Source organism: Topomyia yanbarensis, chromosome 2 (genome assembly GCF_030247195.1).
Source record: "Topomyia yanbarensis strain Yona2022 chromosome 2, ASM3024719v1, whole genome shotgun sequence".
NCBI classification, from domain to species: Eukaryota; Metazoa; Arthropoda; class Insecta; order Diptera; family Culicidae; genus Topomyia; species Topomyia yanbarensis.
This window is the reverse complement of record NC_080671.1, coordinates 56,617,867-56,640,584: the sequence shown is the minus strand read 5'-3', so window position 1 is coordinate 56,640,584 and position 22,718 is coordinate 56,617,867. Positions and strand designations below refer to the sequence as shown.

The following is a 22,718-nucleotide window of genomic DNA, read 5'->3' as shown; positions in this document are numbered from 1 at the left end:
TAGGGTTATATTGTACTGTGAATGCTACGGTATGGCAGTGGAAGTGTCTGAAGTAGTTGAAAAAAAAATAAAACAGCATATACCTATATACACTCAGCCCCCCACAAGATCCGATAAAACCGCTCATTGTTCAAACTCCATAACAGCTTATCTATAACACATCAGACTACTTTACGTATAATAGGCTAGTGGAAGCGAAATGTAGTAGCTACCGCACGGCCATCGTACCGCATCGCCGCCGCGGTTTGGTAGCAAGTATATTAGGTACACCTGAGAATGGGCGATTAACTTTCATGCGCGAAGTATGTTGAGTTCAATGAGGCGCCCTTCGACGTGTTTTAGCACAGCAGAAGGTTCGTCGTCGTCGCTATTTACTCCCATACCGCATTGAGATTGCCGACAGATTCAACCAAGTAGGGGAAACTGGTTGTAAGCCTGATACTATGGGTAAGACCGACAACACTTCTCCCAGAAATTAAATTTTACTCACCCAATAATGACGTGATATTATTAGTACGATTACTTTTAACTGTTTGTTACACGTCATGTATAGTTTTTATGTTCAGTTCAGAGCTACTTATTTTTCTGAAAAATTCAAGGGAAGAACAAATATAAAATCATGCCCTATTATGTTCAAACGGCAGCATCATTCATTCAAACAGCCCAGCCACTCAATCATGTTCAATTTCATTGACCCTGTGAATATCTCTCTACTGTGGTACTGACTAGGTTTTTAAACAAAACCATCCAGAACACACTTCACAATATTGATGTATGCTTGAAACTGTTAAACATGTCAACATTCAACCTAAACAGGCCACTACAGAGCAGATAACGGCTGAGGAATGAAAAATCATCAATTCGAAATGAAAGCGCTCGGTTTAGCCATGAAAATCCCGCCGAATTGAAGGTGAATGATTGAAAGAGGCTTTGAATTTGAATCTTGATTGAGGTAGATTCAACTGACAGTTGGTAATTGAAAATGAAAATTCTCATTCTGTTGTCGCAAAAATCCAATTAAATTGTTTTTATTTTGAAATAAAAAGAATGTTCCACCGAAAATTGACTCGTTCTACAGCCACCAGTGCTTCACATGAAAAATCTGCTCGGAGACAGGTTATGGTTTCTCCAGGGTGGTTGAAGTGAGTTGAATAAAAAATTTCAATCCGTACCACAACAAACAAACTTCAAGCCGTGTGTGACACTTGAAGTCGCGTGATACGAGAAATTATCAACTCTTTCCAGCTTAGCTGCGTAAAACAAACATCCATGTCAACCTTTACAACGTAGCAGATACTGCCTGTAGCCGCAATCAACGTCGAAAGGTGAGAAAACATGTTGGCGCACATTTTCAAAATGAAAGCACGCGAAACAATGTAAACATTCAAACCGGTATTGGTAGACAAATATGCCTGATGGGCTTGACACCCTACAGAACTGCTGTAGACGGTAACGTTAGCGTTGGAGAGTATGGCTTGAAACGCTCTTTCTCGACGTTACATTCCAATGCTTGGTTAGGTTACTGTGGTTGTTCAAAAGACATGTTTAGTTTTGCTATGATTCTTGCCCATAACACTAGTTTACAGAATTTCTGAACTAAATAAGCTAGTGGTCATTTTCAATGGAAAATCGTGCGCTGAATCCAAAAATGAGGTCCAGTTTTCAGTTTTCAGAACAGTTTTCAAGTTACAGTGAAAAAATGAATTTTATCTTTAAAATTAAAAGTACGTTTAGTAAAATCTGAAAGCTAATGGCGGTACAAAATACTGAATTAGGGCACTTGCTTCACAAATTATGACTTAACCACCTATTTCGTCACGTTTTGTTCTACTAACAATTTATTTTATGTTATTAATTACGTCTAGAAGTTTATAATTTAAAATTATATTGGATTCACATTGGATTCTAAGATGTACCGATTTTACTGTACTGGTTCATAAAACTTCAACATACTACAATATATTGCGTAAAACATCTAAGTGCAATTACAAAATATTTTACGTTCTTCAAATCATTCTTAAGTTCAGATTTTGAGATTTTAAACCTAAATAGGTCTTGTTCGATGTCCTACATAATGTCAAAACACGAACTGCTAGTTGCTCTAGGAAAGAACACAAATTAAAAGTTTTACGATTTGTTAATTTAAACATACTTGTCGTATGTAGTATCACATATTTCTACGGATTCGTATAGTTTGTATTAACATTGTACAAAACCCAGTTGAGCAGCTAGCGTTTCAAAATACGTGGAATTTTAAATGGTGCTTTAGACATTCGAACAATACTAAAAGTAAGAGAGAATCTGATAGATAATTTAATTATCTACAACTTGGTTGACAACTAAAAACCGATTTGAAATTATCCGAAGTCTAAGTTCGTTTCAAAGGAGACCTAGTCGTTTGTAAGTCAATTAACACGCACTTTTTAATTCGCCAATTAAATTACGTAACGCTTTTAGGGGGGGGGGGTGGTTACAACAAGATGTGACATGTTGTGACATAGGGGGGAGGGTGAGTTAACTAGATCGTTACGTAACATGTTTTCATCGAAATTTTTTTTTTCTAGGAATTTGTTACGTAACAGTGGAGGGGGGGGGGGGTATGAATAAATTTGTGACAATTTGTTACATGGGGGAGGGGGAGTCAATTTTGGGCAATTTTCGCGTTACGTAATTTATGAATGGTTCCTTAGTTGTGTTTAGTTTAACAGTGCATTCAGTGGAATTTGAGAGCTTGGAAAGTCTCATCTTTTAGCTGAAAATTATAATGCCAGATTCCACCTGATATAGGGCACCATTAATATTTGTGGGATAAGAAGTCTTAGATAAGTGTTGACCAAACTAGTATGATAATAATATTTCTTTCCAAGATGGTGAGAGGTTCCTTCCGCGGAAACAGATTTTTCAATGATGTATGCCTTCTTTTTCCTTTTTGATTGTTCTCGGGGATGACTGATAACTATTTTTGCATGAACCTCCTACTCTGTTAGCATCTTCGTATAAAATTCACTTGAACCTTTATATTTGAACAAACTCAATGAAACTTTTAACACCATTGCAATATATCGTGGATTTCATTGCAACGGTCCTTTCTAAAACATAAATGTAAGCAAACCCTTGTAACCAAGCAATACCTTCCGATGAATTGTAGTTTCTTCGAATCTATCGGTAAAGATTACAAACTTGAACCAAAAGCACAAACAGTTTTCTGTCTCTGAAATTTAGGATGTTTGACATCCCAATTTTCAGAAGGTCAATTAGAATTCTCAACGAAGAAGTTGTAATGAATCCCGTCAAATATTTTCATGCCACTAAGCCCCATTATTTTTTTTGGTAATTAAATAAATGCGAGAAAATTTATTTCTAAACCACTAGGCCTCGTGTGAAACTATTTTAGATATAACTTCGTTAAAATCTTAAACAACTTTTCCGAGTGATTTCAGATCAATTTTTATTTGTCAACAAACTTGTAGACAATTAAATTTTCCATCAAATTCTCACTTTTAGCGTTGCTCTAGTATCTAAAGAACCATCTAGGGACAGAAATATGAACTACCCAGATAACCATTTTACACTTATATCACAATCTATGATCGCATTGTGCGTACATTCATGCGTAAACATTAAATCGCACAATATGCTTCAAATGCGCCATATGCGTGCAAAAGTGGAGGCGATATACATGCATTAAGAAAAAAAGTTCTACAATATGAGATGTAAAAAATAAGTTTATGCGAATTATGTACTACATGTCGAGTAATTTAAATACTCATTGCGACTTTAAAACCTCATATTTGCGATACAAAGGAACATTACAAACGAATTACTTTAGCAATATATGCGATGTGTGTCAGTTATAATTACGATTTTTTTGGTTGTTATATACGATTTACACCGTATTTCTTTTCAGTACCAAAAAAACTAAAAAATAAACTAAATTTGTTCCAAAACCAATATTGCTGCTCATGGCGTGGTTTTCTTGTCATTACCTTACATTATTTTTGTATTTGTTCCTCTTATATCCGACATAATTAGTCTTCCCTCCAGACTAGAACCTTGAACAACCTTGAGTCGTCAAGCGGCACTCTCTTCTCTGATATATCTTCTACTTATCAGGAATGCCGATTTTTGACGATGACATTCTTCTTTCATCATATATTTAACCAAATTATTTCGTATAACCGCAACTTACTTGCGGATGTCATTACATGATATAATTTGCTACTTTGTACGAAGAAAATATTGCTTATATATGCATATGTTTTGTCGCGATATATCGCTTAATTCCAATTTCATTGTATCTCATATCGCGAGTTAATTTGAATTTTTACAGGCAGACACATTACTTACATACATCACAGTATGGTTACTAACTCTTTTTAGACTGAATTTTGCTAAATCAAGACTAAAATATCTGGCGAAATTGGGTACTTCATATTCTGGTTAACTCTGAATTTATAGTCAATAACCATTCATGCATGTGGTATCTTAAAGGGGTATAAGCAATATTTTCTCACAAAATATGCTGAAATTAATATATTTTCTCGATAGGGCACGACATTAACTGAACTATCTCGTGTATTTGGTAAGTTGTGCTTTAGAAATTATTTTATTTATGCATCTGACGTAGTAAAAGGATTTTTTCTTTCTATCTAATGAACTTATAAAAGTATATCTGAGCAGATATTTCTGGCACAATTACAATGGCCAAACCAAACAAAAGATTTGAAAAATTGTTGCTTTAATTTTCAAGAAAATATAAAGATCTCGTAAATCTATAAAGTTAAGTTCAAAATATATGTAGATTTATGCAAAGAATACAAAATTTAATAAAGATTTAAATTTATTCATAGATGTTTATTGTTGGCAGTGGTGCAAATTTTCATTTTCAAATGCCAACTTTCAGCTCAATCAAACCCAACCATGCACAGTGGTTTTTTTTTGCCAAAAACACGCGATTAATTATTTACACAAAAACGGTCAAGCTTAGATCAATAATGTCTTCTGAAAGTTTTATTAGTATTTCAAGACCTTTCTTGTGGTTTAGTACATTGAGTGATTAATCTCCCTAAAAGTGAGAAATTTTTATTCTAATAATTCAATTTTTTTGGTCTTTTGGCTTAAGTGCCAATACCTTATTTAGGACTGGTGGTATCCAACGGGGAAAAACGATCGGAAATGGTGAGTGAAGCTAAGCAATCATGTGAAAAAATGGATACCACCAGTCCTAAATAAGGTATTGGCACCTAAGCCAAAAGACCAAAAAAATTGAATTATTAGTTTAATTCGAACGGGCGGGTTCGCTCCCGTCATACCTCACTGGGCAAGGGACCAGAAATCGACAGTCTTCATTAGCTCTGTCACCCACCGAAGTACGATGTGTAATGAACTAAAAATTAGACATCAGACGATTATAAAAACCCGGGCCTTGGTATTTAGCGGGGAAATTAAATAGATCAAATGTGTTGGGGTGATCAGCTGCCGTTGTGTGTGATTCCTTGCTTTGCAGGCAGGGTACGATCACCGTCGCCAGTGGGATAATCATATGTTCTTTCTGGGATGTCACCATACCCAGGGATAGCATAAGGATTAGTGCATTGGGCCGGAGTCTCAAAGGTTGCGGGTTCGAGTCTCGCCTCTGGGTGGTGAATTTTTTTCACATGATTGCTTAGCTTCACTCACCATTTCCGATCGTTTTTCCCCGTTGGATACCACCAGTCCTAAATATTTTTATTATTTTTTTAAAATGTATAGATAATGAGATCATATGTTCTGCAATGTTGTAGAGCTACTTTTTGCGAACAACTTTGCTTAAGAGTCCAAAACTGTATATTCAATACTTGTGAAGCTATAGTGCCTTGTTTGTGGATGACCCCTTAAAATCATTTTTTGCCTTTCTCATATAAAGAAAGGCTATGCAATCACTGTAAAAATCGACTTTTTAACCGAGGCCCGGAGGGCCGAGTGTCATACACCATTTGATTCAGTTCGTCGAGATCGGCAAATGTCTGTGTGTGTGTATGTATATATGTGTGTGTGTGTGTGTATGTGTGTGTGTGTCATTTAAACTCACACCATTTTCTCAGAGATGGCTGAACCGATTTTCGCAAATTTAGTTTCATCTGAAAGGTATAACGCTCCCATAAGCTGCTATTGAATTTTTAGTTGATCCGACTTCCGCTTCCGGAGTTACGGGTTGAAGAGTGCGGTCTCACAGCAAATTCCCATATAAACTAGTACCACCATGATGTTCAAATGATGTAAAACATATTAAAATTGATGTAACATTACTCTAGTTTGCGGGTCTGGATCACTAATGATCAATCAAAGCAGCTTTGACCACATTGGGCACCTATGACGGTTCATGACGCCCCCGGGGAACCCGCCAAGTTCCTAAGCTAATATCACACCCATTCCACAACGAATTCTCTACCGATTTTTAGAAACTTGATTTCAAATGAAAGATACAGTAATGCCATTGACTGCTGCTGAACTTCATTCGGTTCTGACTCTTGCTTACGGAGTTACAGGGGTGTTAGTAAGGATACACTGGAATTTCCCATATAAATCGGTACAATCGTAATACCTCAGAGGCTAAAAACTATTGAAATGGTCACCAAATTACTTCTAATCGCAGATCTAGATCACAGATTGCCAATCAAACATTCTTTGAATATATTGTCCACTATCGACGATTCCGGAAGTCCGGAATTCCGGGCATATTCCACAATTAAAGTCACATCGGTTCTTCGGTGATGACTGAATTATTTTTTTTTTCAAATCAAGTCTCAAATGGAAGGCAAAATATTCAGTTGAGTATTGCGTCGCCGCCCCTCCCCCCCGCCTTGCTCTTACACCTCCTTCCTTCATCACTCCCCTCCCCTTGGACCACCCTCACGCTCGCATTTCCTTCATCCACCCCGTATACCGAAATAAGATGAAGGATTTCTGACGCATCCTCCACTCCTACTCTACTAACCCCCCATTCCCTCCACTTTCAAACCCATTCCACCAACATTTCAAAATATAATCACATGAAGATAACATTGAACTCATGCTGACTAAGCTAATTAAATATTATTCTTTTGCCTTTCTCATATAGAAAGGTTATGCAATTGCTCCAAAACCGACTTTTTAACCGAGGCCCGGAGGGCCGAGTCTCATATAACATTCGACTCAGTTCGCCGAGATCGCAAAATATCTGTGTGTATGTATGTGTGTATGTATGTATGTATGTATGTATGTATGTATGTGTGTATGTGCGGGTTTTTTAACAAAATGTCCACATCGGTTTCTCGGAGATGGCTGAACTGTATAATATTCCCATAGGTTGCTATTGAATTTCATTTTCAACCGACATCTTGTTCCGGATTACGAGTTGAAGAGTATGGTTACAAAACAAAATTTGTTGGTTTGTCCACATCGGTTTCTCGGAATTTTCTGAACCGATTTTGACAAACTTGATTTTAAATGAAAGGTCCATCAGCTGCTGTTGAATTTTGTGTGGATCCGAGCTCTGGTTCCTGAATTACAGGGCGATACGTACGATCACGCAGCAAATCCCGATTCGAACGAATTCTGCGATGAATGTAAAAAGGTGAATTTTTTCCAAAATGTAAACACAAATGTTGAATTTGTAAATCTAGGTCACCAACAGTCATTCAAAGTCTCTTTGGCCACACTGGCCACCATCGACGGATCCGGAAGCATCCAAATTCAGAATAACGGTTATATTGGTTTCTCGAAAATGGCTAGACCGATTTGATCAACTTAGTCTCAAATGAAAGGTGTTGCGTCCCCTGAAACTAATATTAAATTCCATCTCCATCCGACTTCCAGCTCCGGAGTTACGGGTTGTGGAGTGCGATCACATAGAAAACTCCGATTCAAACCGATACCGCGATGAATGCAAAAAGGTGCTCTTATATATACTTACCAAGTGTAATAAGAATGAAAGACATTTCCATAATGTTATATTGTACGAACCAGCTATTAAATCATAGTTTGGAGAAAAAAGAAAGGCACAATTGCACCTCTAGGTGGATTAAAACAGGTTTTTAATATAACTTTTTTGGTATCGCACCTATGAATTTAGAATGTTCTACAAAGTTATTTTGCGTCAATGCCACCCGTAACTCTTTAGAAGAACGTTTTGTTCTAGCTCTTCTATCTTTGAAGTTGAAAAAAATAGTGCTATTTCCAATAGCAATAACTTTTGAACTGGCAAAAACGGCAACCAGCTATAGTTATAAACATTAGCACAACAAATGAACTACAAAATCCAATTTATTTCATTTGTCTACTGTTGTCTCCGGTTCTATTATGGACGGTTTAGGAAGTGCTTTCCGCTGCTTAGTATGCATTTTTTTTTGGAATTGTTCATCTGTTCCTCGCTGGATTCTCTTTTTACGTATGCGTGTGCAGGAAAGAAATTGAGAGAGAGAGAAAGAGAAAGAGAGAGAGAACAAGAGAGAGAGAGCGAGAAAGAAAGAGAGGGAAAAATAGAGAGATTGGAGAGGACAGCTTTGTCGCGATTGTCGTAATTTCTCATCAAGTAACCATGATATTTTATTCATGATTATCGGATTTATCAGGCAGAGTAACACGATTTATACTCATGATTTCAGGACCTCAGCACGATTTTCGTATTTAATATTCACCTAATCGTGATGTTTTAGTCTGAAGTACTGATGTTCATGATTTTAAGATCTTAGTCAGGATTTTTAAAATTTATATGCGCATTATCATGATATTTTGTTTTTGATCACCCATTCGAATCTGATACGTGGAGTAATGTAAGCACGTTCACATTCATGATATTCGTAATTTCTCTTCGTCTTATCGTGATATGCTATTTTTTAATCACTATCAGATTTTATACTCGGAGTAACGTAACGATATGAACTAGATCATAAAAGTGTGACTGATTGGCGGTATCTTGTATTGTGAATTATATCACGAACACGATTTGTGGCTCAATATATTTTGGGTGTTCAGCTCAGTTTTCGTTTTCTGTCCGGACATCACATGGAACCTTATCAAAAACATAACGATGTTATGCTTATAGTTTTCTTATATTTGGTGCACGCACCTATTACTAATCGCTAGTAGCTGGACATAATCATATGGTATTTCATCAGAAAACTAAAATTTTGTGTTATATAGCCCACGTTAAAATTTCCTAAACATGTGCCGAATTGTATGAAATTGAAAATGATTATGGATATCTTCTTAATATCACTAGCACTCAAGATAGATCGTGAATCATGTACCGTCGTGCGGGCTTCTCTTAAGTCCTTTAATAATCGATGGATTTGTATCATTTCAGCAAAGATTTTTTATCATCGTGTATGAATTATTTATGCCAAATATGAGCAGGATTGGTTCACAAATAGAAAAGTTGTATAGCGTTTTAAAATATCATATAAGACAGCTGAGGGTTGCACACTTCCTGAATTCGATATGAAATAGAAATTAAACAATTTTATCTACTTCTATTGGGATATCATTAATTCATAATGATCTCAGAGGTATTTTCGACAATAAAACATCACCCATTTATCGCATTTTCTAAAATGAGGGATTCATTTATAACGTTGCTTGTCAAAAAACGAGTGACTTGAGACTGCATATTGTTTTTCGGAAAGAAAAAAGACAAATGATGACAAATGGCGTTTTACGTTTATCTCTAGTATGTCAGAATTGGCTTTTAAAACCATTTAAAGATTTTTGTATTATCAATTATAAAAATAGTCATAAGGTACAATTGAAAATTTTGCAAAATAAACAAGTTAAATAAGGGGCTATTTATTTCGTACATTTGAGTGCTAAATTGATGGTGTAATGAGTAGGTACACAAGACCACGTTCTCAAGTTATGCACATTTTACGTCAAAAATTATGAAATAAAGGTTCGAAACCAATTTTTTCATGGCCAAGATCACATTATTTCGCAACCACCAACTTTAGAGGTTCAATGTCTTCGAAGCAATTTTACAATATAATACAGAGGATCTCTTGAAAAAAATAATTTTGGTGATTAATCCTCCAGGAGATAATTATGGAGAATAAACTCAAAACAGACTTGCTATCCTCGGTAAAGTTGATATTAGAAACAACTTTTTTGAAGACACCAAAATCTTCAAATGCTTATAAAAACCTACCCTGACGTAGTAGGAACAAACGGAAAACGTCATTTTCATCATTTACCTTCTTCTTTTCGAAAACCCGTATGTGGTACACTAAATATTTTCTGTTTCGTCAAGCAGTCTCATTTTGCGAGCCCCCAATCACTTTTATCGATCCTTGAAGTGTTTTGATTGTTTCGGTAAACAGCGTTAAGAAAAATGACAAAAGACATAAGCAACATGGTTAAAAGACATGACTCTATAAATGTTAAAAGTATAATAAAACTATTAAAAGCGCGCCTGTTACAAAATATTGAAAAACTAAAGTATGCATATCCACAGTAGCCCCGCACGACAGTACTAGGAATCATGAAACAGTTCACGAACGTATGAATATTTTATGATTTTGTGAACTATTTTACGAGCACAAAAGGGTCAGTCGTGAATATTATACTAGGAATCATGAACGAGTTCACGAATACATGAACAATATTTTATGATTTTGTAAACTATTTCACGGGAACGCATGGTCATGCGTGATTTTTAAAATAAGAATCATGAACCAGTTCACGTTTTCATAAATAAGATTTCATTATTTTGTGAATTATTTCACGTGCACGAATTATCAGTTTGGAATAAATCGCTGAATAATATTTTCCGATTTTGTGAGCTATTTCACGAACACGAATGGTTAGTCGTGATTCTGTGAATTATTTCACGAGCACGAATGGTGAGTTGTGACTAATATACTAGGAATCATGAACCAGTCCACGAATACATGAATACTATGTTATGATTTTGTGAACTATTTCATGAGCACGAATGGTGAGTCGTCATCAATTCGCTAGGAGTCGCTAATTCAATTCACGCATACGTGAATAATATTTTATGATTTCGTGAACTATTTGACGAGCAAGGATGTTGTATAATTGCTAATATATTAGAAATCATGAACTAGTTCACGATCATTGGAAGCGTTTATTAATAATATTTCGACTTGCGTGAAATAGTACATGAGAAAATGTTTTCATTTTGTGAACTTATTCACAAACAACGAAAACTATATCGTATTCAAGAATTAATTGACGGTAAATAAGTTTGCGTCGTATAGTCGACTCTGAATAATGTTCCTAAATCCTTGAATAAAATCATGAGTCAATCTTGGGTTTTATGCATAATGTTCATTAACACTCGGAATACCAAGGGGGTAAAAAAAATGGGAACGCTTACTTTGACCGGTCATATCTCAGCCGTTACATAATCGATTTTAAATCTGTCTTCACCAATATAAAGCTATGGCTTTTGTGAACACGTCAAATTAAAAAATAGAAGAATAGAGTTGTCTACCGTAAGTTACAGTAAAAAGAGTATAACAAAGTCAGTGAGAAAAAAATGGGAACGCTTCTTTGACTTGCCATATCTTAGCTGTTTGCTCACCAATTTTAACTCTTTTTTCACCATTGGATAGGTAAATCTTTTATAAAAACAGTGAACAAAGAATGATGGAAAACAAATTTGTGTATCTGCAGTAATTGTAAAAACAGTAATTGAGAGTCAGTACAGACGAAATGAGTTTTTCTGTTCAAACAATCGTATCACTACCGTTTGTCAACTAATTTCAATTTTCCTTACACCAATGCAATCCTTAGAGCTTCTAGATTTGTAATATATGCATAAATAGTAGATTTTCAAAAATTACTATACTTTTTCGAGTTTTTAGGAGATAGGATTTTTACAATGTACGTGGCATACGGTTGATTGAAATTCTTTGCGACTTGTTAGTTTTACGGTTTGAAAATTACCTGTTTACTCAATAGTTCTACATATTATACATGGATATTATTATATCAAAATGTTTGCACGAACGTGGAGAAACACATTATTGTATATAAGTTACTAAATAATAGAGTGTGTTAGGACGATTCAGTAAATACGAAGAAGTTCAGAATTTTAAAATATTCGTCATATAACTTTAAATTTGAAGCGATGATCTATACATTTTAATACACCAGTCGATTGTAATTTATGGCGGCTACAATTTCTGAAAAAACACATTTTTATATTTTCTCAAAAAATAGCCAAAAGTACGTAGAAGTACAGAAATTTCATTTAGTTGGCAAATAACGTCGAATTCAAAGCGATGGCCCATACCTTTTTATATACCAATCGATTATAATTGATTTTGGTTACAATTTCTGGAAGAAAATTTTTTATATTTTCTCAAAAATAGACAAAAGTACGTAGAACTACAGTAATTTCATTTAGTTGACAAATAGCTTCAAGTATTCAAAGCTATCACCTATGCAATTTATACACCAATCGATTGTAATTGATTTTGGCTACAATTTCTGAAAGAACATATTTTTATATTTTCTCAAAAAATAGCCAAAAATACGTACAAGTACAGAAATTTCATTTAGTGGGCAAATAACGTCGAATTCTAAGGGATGATTTATACTTTTTTATACACCAATCGATTGTAATTGATGGCGGCTACAATTTTTGAAAGAACACATTTTTATATTTTCTCAAAAAATAGACAAAATACGTAGAAGTACGGAAATTTGATGTAGTTGGCAAATAAGGTCAAATTCAAAGTGATGGCCTACACTTTTATATATTAAACCAATCGATTGTAATTGATTTCGGCTACAATTGTTGCAAGATAAACTTTTCAAATTTTCCCAAAAAACGACAAAAATACGTAGAAGTACAGAAATTTCGTCTGATTGGCACATAACTACAAATTTCCATACTTCTACGTATTTTTGGCTAATTTTTGAGAAAATATAAACAATTGTTCTATCAGAAATTGTAGCCGCCATCAATTACAATAGATTGGTGTATAAATAGTGTAGGTCATCCCTTTTAATTTGCAGTTACTTGTCAATCAAACGAAATTTTTGTACTTCAACGTAATTTTGTCGTTTTTTTTAAGAAAATATAAAATGTTTATCTTGCAACAATTGTAGCCGAAATCAATTACAATCGATTGGTATATATAAAAGTGTAGTCATCCCTTTGAATTTGACCTTATTTGCCAACTAAATCAAATTCCCGTACTTCTACGTATTTTGTCTATTTTTTGAGAAAATATAAAAATGTGTTCTTTCAGAAATTGTAGCCACCATAAATTACAATCGATTGGTGTATAAAAAAGTATAAATCATCCCTTAAAATTCGACGTTATTTACCCACTAAATGAAATTTCTGTGCTTATACGTATGTTTGGCTATTTTTTCAGAAAATATAAAAATATGTTCTTTCAGATTGCATAGGTGATAGCTTTGAATACTTGAAGTTATTTGTCAACTAAATGAAATTACTGGAGTTCTACGTACTTTTGTCTATTTTTGAGAAAATATAAAAATCGTTCTTTCAGAAATTGTAACCAAAATCAATTATAATCGATTGATATATAAAAATGTATAGGCCATCACTTTGAATTCGACGTTATTTGCCAACTAATTGAAATTTCTGTACTTCTACGTACTTTTGGCTATTTTTTGAGAAAATACAAAAATGTGTTTTTTCAGAAATTGTAGCCGCCATAAATTACAATCGACTGGTGTATTAAAATGTATAGGTCATCGCTTCAAATTTAAAGTTATATGACGAATATTTTAAAATTCTGAACTTCTTCGTATTTACTGAATCGTCCTAACACACTCTATTATTTAGTAACTTACATACAATAATGTGTTTCTCCACGTTCGTGCAAACATTTTGATATAATAATATCCATGTATTATAATATGTAGAACTATTGAGTAAACAGGTAATTTTCAAACCGTTAAAGTAACAAGTCGCAAAGAATTTCAATCAACCGTATGCCACGTACATTGTAAAAATCCTATCTCCTAAAAACTCGAAAAAGTATAGTAATTTTTGAAAATCTACTATTTATTGCATATATTACAAGTCTAGAAGCTCTAAGGATTGCATTGGTGTAAGGAAAATTGAAATTGGTTGACAAACGGTCGTGATACGATTGTTTGAACAGAAAAACTCATTTCTTCTGTACTGACTCTCAATTACTGTTTTTGCAATTACTTCAGATATACAAATTTGATTTTCATCATTCTTTGTTCACTGTTTTTATAAAAGATTTACCTATCCAATGGTGAAGAAAGAATTAAAATTGGTGAGCAAACAGCTAAGATATGGCAAGACAAAAAAGCGTTTCAATTTTTTTTCTCACTGACTTTGTTATACTCTTTTTACTGTAACTTACGGTAGACAACTCTATTCTTCTATTTTTTAATTTGACGTATTCACAAAAGACATATCTTTCTATTGGTGAAGACAGATTTAAAATCGATTATGTAACGGCTGAGATATGAGCGGTCAAAATAAGCGTTCCCATTTTTTTAGACCCCCTTGGTAGTCCGCGTAACTTTTTACCCCCTTGGTATTCCGAGTGTTAAGATGTAAGCTATTTCAGGTGCAGAAAACTCGATTTGGTAATAACATGGCGGAAACTGTGACTGAGTTTCCCAAAACAAAAGCAAGTATCCCCCCTAATAGAAGTGTTATTGATGTGTTACTGAAGGGGAATTGATCATTATTATGAAACAAATGATTTTTATTTATGGCCCGGTTTTCGTAGCGTAAAAACGTGATTGTTCCAGAATTCAAGGGACTGTTTTTCCATACAACAGCTCATGATATGATATAGAACAGTTACGCATACCTTTTACAATACTATCTTCCTGTACATATGACAGTTTAAATGTCCTTTACTTGAAGTTTGTAAATTTCGGAGGAAACCGTGAAAGCACCTGTCATCGGGGTAAAAATAAGCTGCCGAATCCCTTCTGTCTTGAAAACGCATGAATGATAAGTCTTATCTTATGCAATCGATACTTGGGCACAACTTAAAAGGACTGTGGATTTTACCAATATGGAGTGTCAGTATTACCTGCTGTGTCATGAAGTTTTTCTAACCAATAATTTTTAAAAAAAATTAATTTTTTGTAGTGCTGACAAAATTTGGCCATGTTGAAGAACTTTCCAACCAAGAATATTGCGCAGAAAATAATATTTTATTAGATTTGTGGAAATCCAGAAAAAGATGAAGCTAAGGTGTCGGCTTTAACCACAATTCTTCTACCACTAATTCTTGCAACGGATGCTAACAAAACGGGTCTAGATATTGTGCTTTCACATCTATTGAGAAACGCCTTGGTGCGAAGGATAGATGAAGGGGTCAACATCAAGCATCGAAAAAGTCGGAGAGATATCTTTCGAATAGTAAACTGTATATTTTAGCTTATTTTCAAAAGTCTACAAACACTACTTTGAAAATTGTATGTTTGATTCTCCTAGATCATCTTACCTAAACGCCACACGATCGGCCTTCGTCACTTCCGCTTGAACTTTGACCACATTTTCCCGCAGAGTCTTCTCCAGCAACTCCAGCCGTACGCTGAGCTCCAATCGCATACCCTTGAAGTTAATGTCCTGTAAAGTATGCTGCAGCTGAACCACCGGTATGGCCAACGATGAGACTGCAGCTTGGATATCTGATATCGCGTCAGTCTTCCTGGAGTCCTGTTTAACATCTTCATTGATCGCGAGATTGCCTATCGCAACGGAGGTAGCGTTCAGCGAACTGAGAATAACATTGGCCATTTCGCGAACCAGATCGGAATCGGTGGTGAGCGGGTTCTTGCGCAGCGCATCGATGGTCTTCGGAAGATTCTTAGCTAAATTTAGCGCACCGGATAGAGTGCTCAGTATGCCTTCTATCATTTCAGCTGGAGTTGGTTGATGGCAGAGAGTACCCTAAAATATTACATAGTGGAGATCGGCACTTGCAAAACATACGCTCAATCCCAGTAAGTTCAGCCGGAGCTCTGGTTGGCTCTAATTAGAATTGGTTGTGTCACTGGAGCCAGATATTAACTAGAGCCAGCCGAAATTCCGGATTGTGGCTCATTTTCCGGTTGAACTTACTAGGATCTCTAACATATACCTCTAGTGATACGATTACACAAACAAGAACAGTCAGTAAAAATTTCATTCTGACCACTGATCCGCACAAACTCTATGAGACTGTCATCTTACAACCTTTTTTCGACAATTATTAGGAAAGCGAAAGATTTGCACAGCTGACATGACGTCAAACATTTATTGCAAACGAAAAGTATTCATGTTACTCACTGGATTGGCATTTTCCACAACTAAGATGTCTCAATAAGCATCTGCAGATATCTTTTCAGCAAATTGTGGCCAACATCCATTTGTTGGTTGATGTTGGCAGCCGTTACTAACGACTCGTCAGAAAACTTACCAGCTTCGACTATCGGGATTAGTTTTTCCAACTCGATTGCCAGCCTGGCACAGGTGTTATGAATAATCCTCAACGAAGAAGTGATCGTACGGTATCGTTCGTACTGGGAATGTTGAAGCAGTGTCTCAGTTATGTTACTAATTAGCTGTAATCCTTGTACCGTTCCAGCGGCAGTTTCGGCAATCGAGCTCGAACCGTTGAACTGACCCGCTGCTAGTGCCCCCTTAAGCTCGTCTATCAGTTTTTTTAGCACCAATAGAGTTTCACCGACTAGGCTCTCAAGTTTCACTATTTGATCGGTTGGACCTTCATCTAATGTCACTGCCGATGTGATCTGTAACATTTAATTATTAGTAGGTTGATCCAGACTTCTGCTAAATAATAACAAAATGAAAGGCACAAATTACCTTTAGAACGAAGACGACAGCTGCCACGAAAGTCAAAATTGCTCTCATTTTGATGAATTACAAACAGTCTCTAACAGTTCGAAAGACTTTGAAGGTGAAACTCCGAATTAGACTGCGACACAATCGACACTATATGCCGATGTTTGCACAGATGTTTGGCCCTATGAAGCGCAAATGGGGCCTAATCATCTCAAAACGTACACGAAAAAATAAACAGTGTTAATGTCAGTTTTTCAAAATACTACAATTATTGCGATCATCATTATCATTTCCTGATTTGCTATATTTCTACTTAGCTTAAAGGAGATGTATAATGTAATTCGACACATTTCATCTAACTACATTTTCCGTTGAAATGTATTACAAATATAGGTAATATAAATAATTAAAAAAATATAATAGTTTTCAAAGCCAACACGTACCTAACTGTGCACAATTCGATGCAAAAGCAACAATTTTTCTGTGCACTGATAAAAATCAACCGATAAAATCATTTGGAATTAAATAGCATTTTCATGTGCACTTGCATGTTGAAAAACAAACCAAATGATTTTCTTTCGAATTTCACATGAAAATTTATTAAAATACATTTCATGTGGTGTTTCTAACTATATTCATAAAACTTTCATATGAATGCGACATGTTTTACCACTGAGTGTTGGTGTCATGCTGTTGAGTCGTATAGTATGAACTTTCCACATAGCTTTCATTTTAAAAACATATAGTGCATTTCTACATGCAAAACAACTGATTTCGCCGTTACTTCTGTCCAGGGCCGGCGGAATGCGTGGGTAGTATGGGTAGTACTACCCACTCGAAAGTTACCGAGGGGGGGAATTACCCACTCGAAATTTTGGAACAAATCAAAACCTTAGATCAACCACGTATGTGTTTTTTTTTTGCACAACATTCTTGCGTTGGAAATCCTCGATGTTAAATAATTGCATATTTTTATTCAGATACAAATTTCTTTGCTTTACAATATAAATTTCTTGAGAATAATTAGGATTTGTTTGAAATTTGGAATTATTTATTATATTTATACTCATGGAAATACATTTTGATACATCTACATCTTAAAACAATGAGTTAAGATCGATAGACAAAAATATTAATATACAATTTTATTCAGACTATGGGATGCAGTTAGAAATATTTTAAAGGACAATATAAACAATTTGTAATTTTTTAACATGAATAATCAATCATTTGATTAAAAATTGAAGCAAGGAGAAACAATCACTAGACAATCAGTAGACTATGTATAAGCAAAGCGCTTGGAAAGTACATCTTTCATGTAAAATTAAACAGAACACGGTTATATTTCGTCAATTACGGTTTGTTAGATTGTGGTAAGTTTCGAAATACCTCAACTGTAAAATTTAGTTTTTTTTGTGTGTAGAACACTAGGCGCACGACCAGACAACATGTTTAATGTCGCGATAGCCGTCGCCGCAAGCGCAGAGAACGCTCTTTACGACCCCAATACGCCGGAGATGAGCATTCAACGTATAATGATTGGACATGATCCGAGATGCCACCCGAAGGAAGTCACGACGTTGATCCATCCTTTTTAACCAAGGTTGGTTGATGCCTTTGGGATTCCTAAACTTCCATTATCCCACAAAATTTGCCAATTTTCGAGCGTTCTCTAAATCTAATTGAAAAAATCGTTAAAGCTACGCGATGTTTCACAAATATTACCTTCTAATGCCTAATTATCCGCCTTCTCATTACCATTCTAATCTAAGTGTCACTTTTCTTATTACCCGGAATAGATCAATGCGAATGAACTCAAACTAATATTTGTATCAGGCAATCCTGAACGATTTCAATATAAAGCATCTAGGATCGCCCTTATTCTCTTAGGAGTGCTTTCCATGCTCCATCGATCCAAGCGCCTACTTGGAACTGTAACGATGTAGACATGGTCGTAGGTAAATAAAAAACCATAAGTTTTGTGGGGAAAATGCTTAGCGCGAGAATCTAAATTTGTCTGTTTGAAGAACAATTATTACGTTTATATTCATTATTATAATTTCATCGCGAAACGTCTATCATTTGAATGTGAATTTACGTGGAATGCTGTTGTCGCCGATAAAGAATTCTTTGTTCCGTGTATTCCGATCAAAGGTCGAATCGAGTACACGACGTAGGGCCCAGCTGTTAGACGAAATATTGTTTCTCTCGTTAATCCGTTGAAGAGCCGGTACCAATAACCGCGTTTTTCAGTTTGCATCAAGTTTTTTTATTTGCGTTTCTAACGTCACGTATATTCGGAAAAATTTTGGTGATCTGACGTTCAAAAAGCCCTCATAGGACCTTTTCGCATACAATTCTGAGCACTTTCTGACAATAACGGAGTGGGAAACCATCCACGGTTGTTAGCGCAGAATATTCGTTTCGTCTGACCTTTAATCGCAGTGTAGAGAAACCAGCCAGTTAAAACGTTGAACATTTACACCAGAGGAATTTCTTATTTTGATTCGAGTGTTTTGGTTATAGTGGACGCGTTGCTCTTCCGATCAATGAGCACACTAATCAGGTAGAGTACAACGATAAATCAAACGTGATTGGCCGCGCTGGTAGGCATTCGTTTCATTTCTACTGTATTCAAGATGGTCATACTGAAATTGTCGCGAATCTCATGCAGTAAGATAGATCGGTTATCAGCATGAAGACAACCCCATGACATGCCGTGGTAGTTGAAATCTTCTCGAACCAGTTGAGGTGCGATGTATATGGAAAGAATATCAATAAATCTTGGCCTATGCTTCGGATTTAACAAGCGACAACTTCAATACCTGGTACCGAGCAAAGGCTAATCCGATTGAAATAGTAGCACTTTTTGATCCCCAAAATTCTCCTCAATATTGTTTTCGGCCATGGCGAATAATGCTAAAATTGAGGAAGATCTATGTCGGAAGTAAACCTACAAAAATAATATAACTGAAATATAGAGACACTTGCAGTTTTGGAAGTCCCATGTGGACTTTCCAAGACCAGGAGCCATATCTTGATCCTCTCCGCATTTTCCACACCGTGCCTTATTTCTACAATGGGTTCTTCAGTTCATGTTCCGGGTTACAAAAATGCGAACAAGTAGACGAGCCCCGTTCAATAGAACAAATATTGGAAGAACAAATCCGGTGAAAGGATCGAAATGAGGCTGATGGAAAATAAGTTTTCAAATACTCCTCGATTTTACTGAACATGTAAGTAGCGGTAAGTCCACTACTCGGGTTCTTGTTTGCCCGGCGGACCCTACGGTAAACAAACAAATAAACCAATAGATTTACCGACTTTTAGTCGCTGTCCACTCTCCCTTCACTGATCTTGCTATACTGTGCATTGTTGGATCTCGTCGAACGGCTGCTGTTGGGAAGGCGGACGATTTCTTCCGACCGACCGGGACTACAACGGCCGCGTTCTTCTGCTCCTGCTCGTTGGCTGCTCCAGCAGCAGTCCTTGACTTTTAGCTAGGGAGGTGAGCTTGTCTCCTTTGTTGGAACCTCCCTAGCGACGATGGCGAATTTTCGCCGGATCTACTCGCTCCCCGCGAGAGATCCCAGAAATCACCGCAGTGTACTTCCCAGGGAGCACCTTTGGCCACCCTGCTTCACTCTCCTTGACGTTTAGCTGTGAAGGAGAGCTAAGCTCGTTCGGCTGATCCTTCACAGCGAGAGCGGCAAGGCGTCTTCTGGGTCCTTTATACTTAGCCGGGGAAGCGAGTTGCTCCTTAGCGCTTAGCTTCTTTTTCCGGCGGCCCGACACCAAAACACTCGAGTACCCGAACCACGGGTCGGCACTATTCGAACGGGATTGTCACCGTCGCACACGCGCACCACTGCGGTGATTATTGTGGCGGGAAACTGTCCCGGAAAAACAAAAAAACTCGGGCCGTCTGATCGATGCCGTGGTCCGTCACTATCTAGCCAAAACTCGATGGCCGCCTTCCGCACTCCACAAAACAAACACCAAAAAACGCACCGCCGCATAGCTGTTATCGCTATAGCACAGCATAGTCAGACCACTTTTGCAGCGAAAGGACAGCGGTGACCTAACTAAACCCTATGCTATTTATTTGCAAATACACAACAAAAATTACTATACCTATCTGGACTAATGACAACGTGCATGGACTATTATTTAAACGAAATTTACATCAAAAACATGAACGAGCGTGTTCATTATACCGGTGAGTTATGTTGCAATAACAATACACTCTAAGGAGAGAGTACGCCCAAATAGGTATATTTCCACCCAGTGCTAAATTGTTACCCTGACGGGTTACAAACACAATTGCTTGCATACCAGAATTTACACTAACTGAAGCTCAAGGATCTGGAAGGAGCCACCCCCTATTTCGCAATCAAGGCCCTTCTCGGAGACTACACCATCTCTACTTCCTGGGCGGGTAAGCAGACAAAATACTTTTTCGTACACGGTCGAGTGTTGTCTAGTTAGATTTATCGATGACGTTAAATGGCTTGTCTTTGATCCAGAAGTAGACCATCTGGGGGCCGGTTGTATTAGATATAATTTGTATCGAAAATGAGACTTATTAGTATTATTTGTGCCATCGAAGAAATATTCAAATCGACCTCCACTAAGCCTGAAAGGATGTCGGTCGCCGGAGATACCCATTGGCTCACACTCAGCTTGCTTCAAAGCACAGTCAGAAACAAAGCCGACTCGGAATAGTGGTGGGGTATTTCGGTCGTAGTTAAATTGATTTTTTTCTATCACGAACTTCAACAGCGAGGTAGCGACTGCACAAAACATTAACAGTCCTTCCCGTCACGTACGGAAAGCAAGACATATAGTTTGGATCAACGTATCCGATCCGAGAGTCCGGATCCAGACTCTTGTCTAGATCTAAGCACCAAATCTGGGCCTGCTTCAAGTCCTGACCTGGTAAAGGGAAAAGGGGATGGGCTAGATCCAGGGACTGGTCCATTACCGGGTATTGGTCCAGATTCGGGAACTTGTCCATATCCGGAAACTGATCCAGATCCGGGAGGGCCAAATTTGGGAACTGGTCCAGATCGGGAGCTGTGTCGGATCCGGATACTAGGCCGAACCCGAAAATTGCCTAAAATTTTTCTTTCACTATCCAAGTCACCCTATAAAAAATTCGTAATTCCGCCTATTTCTGCCAAAATTGGTGCAGATTCCGGCCTGAATTTGGGTAGAAATCCGCCAGAACTCCGGCTGGTTTGACTCGATACTAATACTATTATAGAAATCGACCGAATTATCCTACATCGTCATTCCACCGTTTACTACCTATAGGTAATATGAATTTAATACCGCAATGCGCAATTGCGTGGTCTGTTACCAAAAAGGCAATAGAATCTTACCCAAAAGTAATAGAAACATGCCCGGTGGATTTTGGGTGTAGTATTCAATAAACACTATTTCGCTGAGCCATCGGACAAACAGCCCTGTTAACAAAGAGTGTTTCCAAATAGCCACCAGATATTATCAGGGAATTTTCATTTTCACTTACACATGCCATATCTGAACTTTCGTCAGTACGATGAGAAATCACTTCGAATCTTACTACCCACTCGGGAAAAAGGTATTCCGCCGGCCCTGCTTCTGTCCATCAAATCTATAGATAAAAATAATTGATATTTACGTGTAATTTATTCAGAAATCATAGTTTATGTGGATTTCACACAATATTCGCATGAATCCCACTTAAAATCACATTATCCACATACAAGTAGACATTAAACCGGGAAACGTGATTCCATATGATGCTACGTGTCTAGTTTTTTGAGTGTGCTACATTACTTTCGACTTCGTAGTATCAGTATTAGTCACCGATTTGGTACCAGATAGATACAAATTCATTAGCGTGACGGAACCCCGGAAGCACAGTAGT

At 36.7% G+C, this 22,718-nt stretch overlaps 3 protein-coding genes across 10 annotated transcripts in view; 1 reads left to right on the top strand and 2 right to left on the bottom strand.

Moving 5' to 3' along the window:
• The window catches only part of LOC131685610 (serine-rich adhesin for platelets), a 331,716-nt gene that overhangs the window by 221,119 nt on the left and 87,879 nt on the right, over positions 1-22,718 (top strand). The gene's annotated exons all lie outside the window — the stretch shown is intronic.
• Positions 15,448-16,169, bottom strand: LOC131685616 (uncharacterized). The gene is made up of 2 exons (XM_058969479.1): positions 16,101-16,169; positions 15,448-15,910 (listed from the first exon to the last, which is right to left on the bottom strand). Exons 1-2 carry the CDS (start codon positions 16,146-16,148, stop codon positions 15,458-15,460), a joined length of 501 nt encoding a protein of 166 aa, XP_058825462.1. The 5' UTR covers positions 16,149-16,169; the 3' UTR covers positions 15,448-15,457.
• Positions 16,249-16,919, bottom strand: LOC131685618 (uncharacterized). The gene is made up of 2 exons (XM_058969480.1): positions 16,826-16,919; positions 16,249-16,752 (listed from the first exon to the last, which is right to left on the bottom strand). Exons 1-2 carry the CDS (start codon positions 16,871-16,873, stop codon positions 16,309-16,311), a joined length of 492 nt encoding a protein of 163 aa, XP_058825463.1. The 5' UTR covers positions 16,874-16,919; the 3' UTR covers positions 16,249-16,308.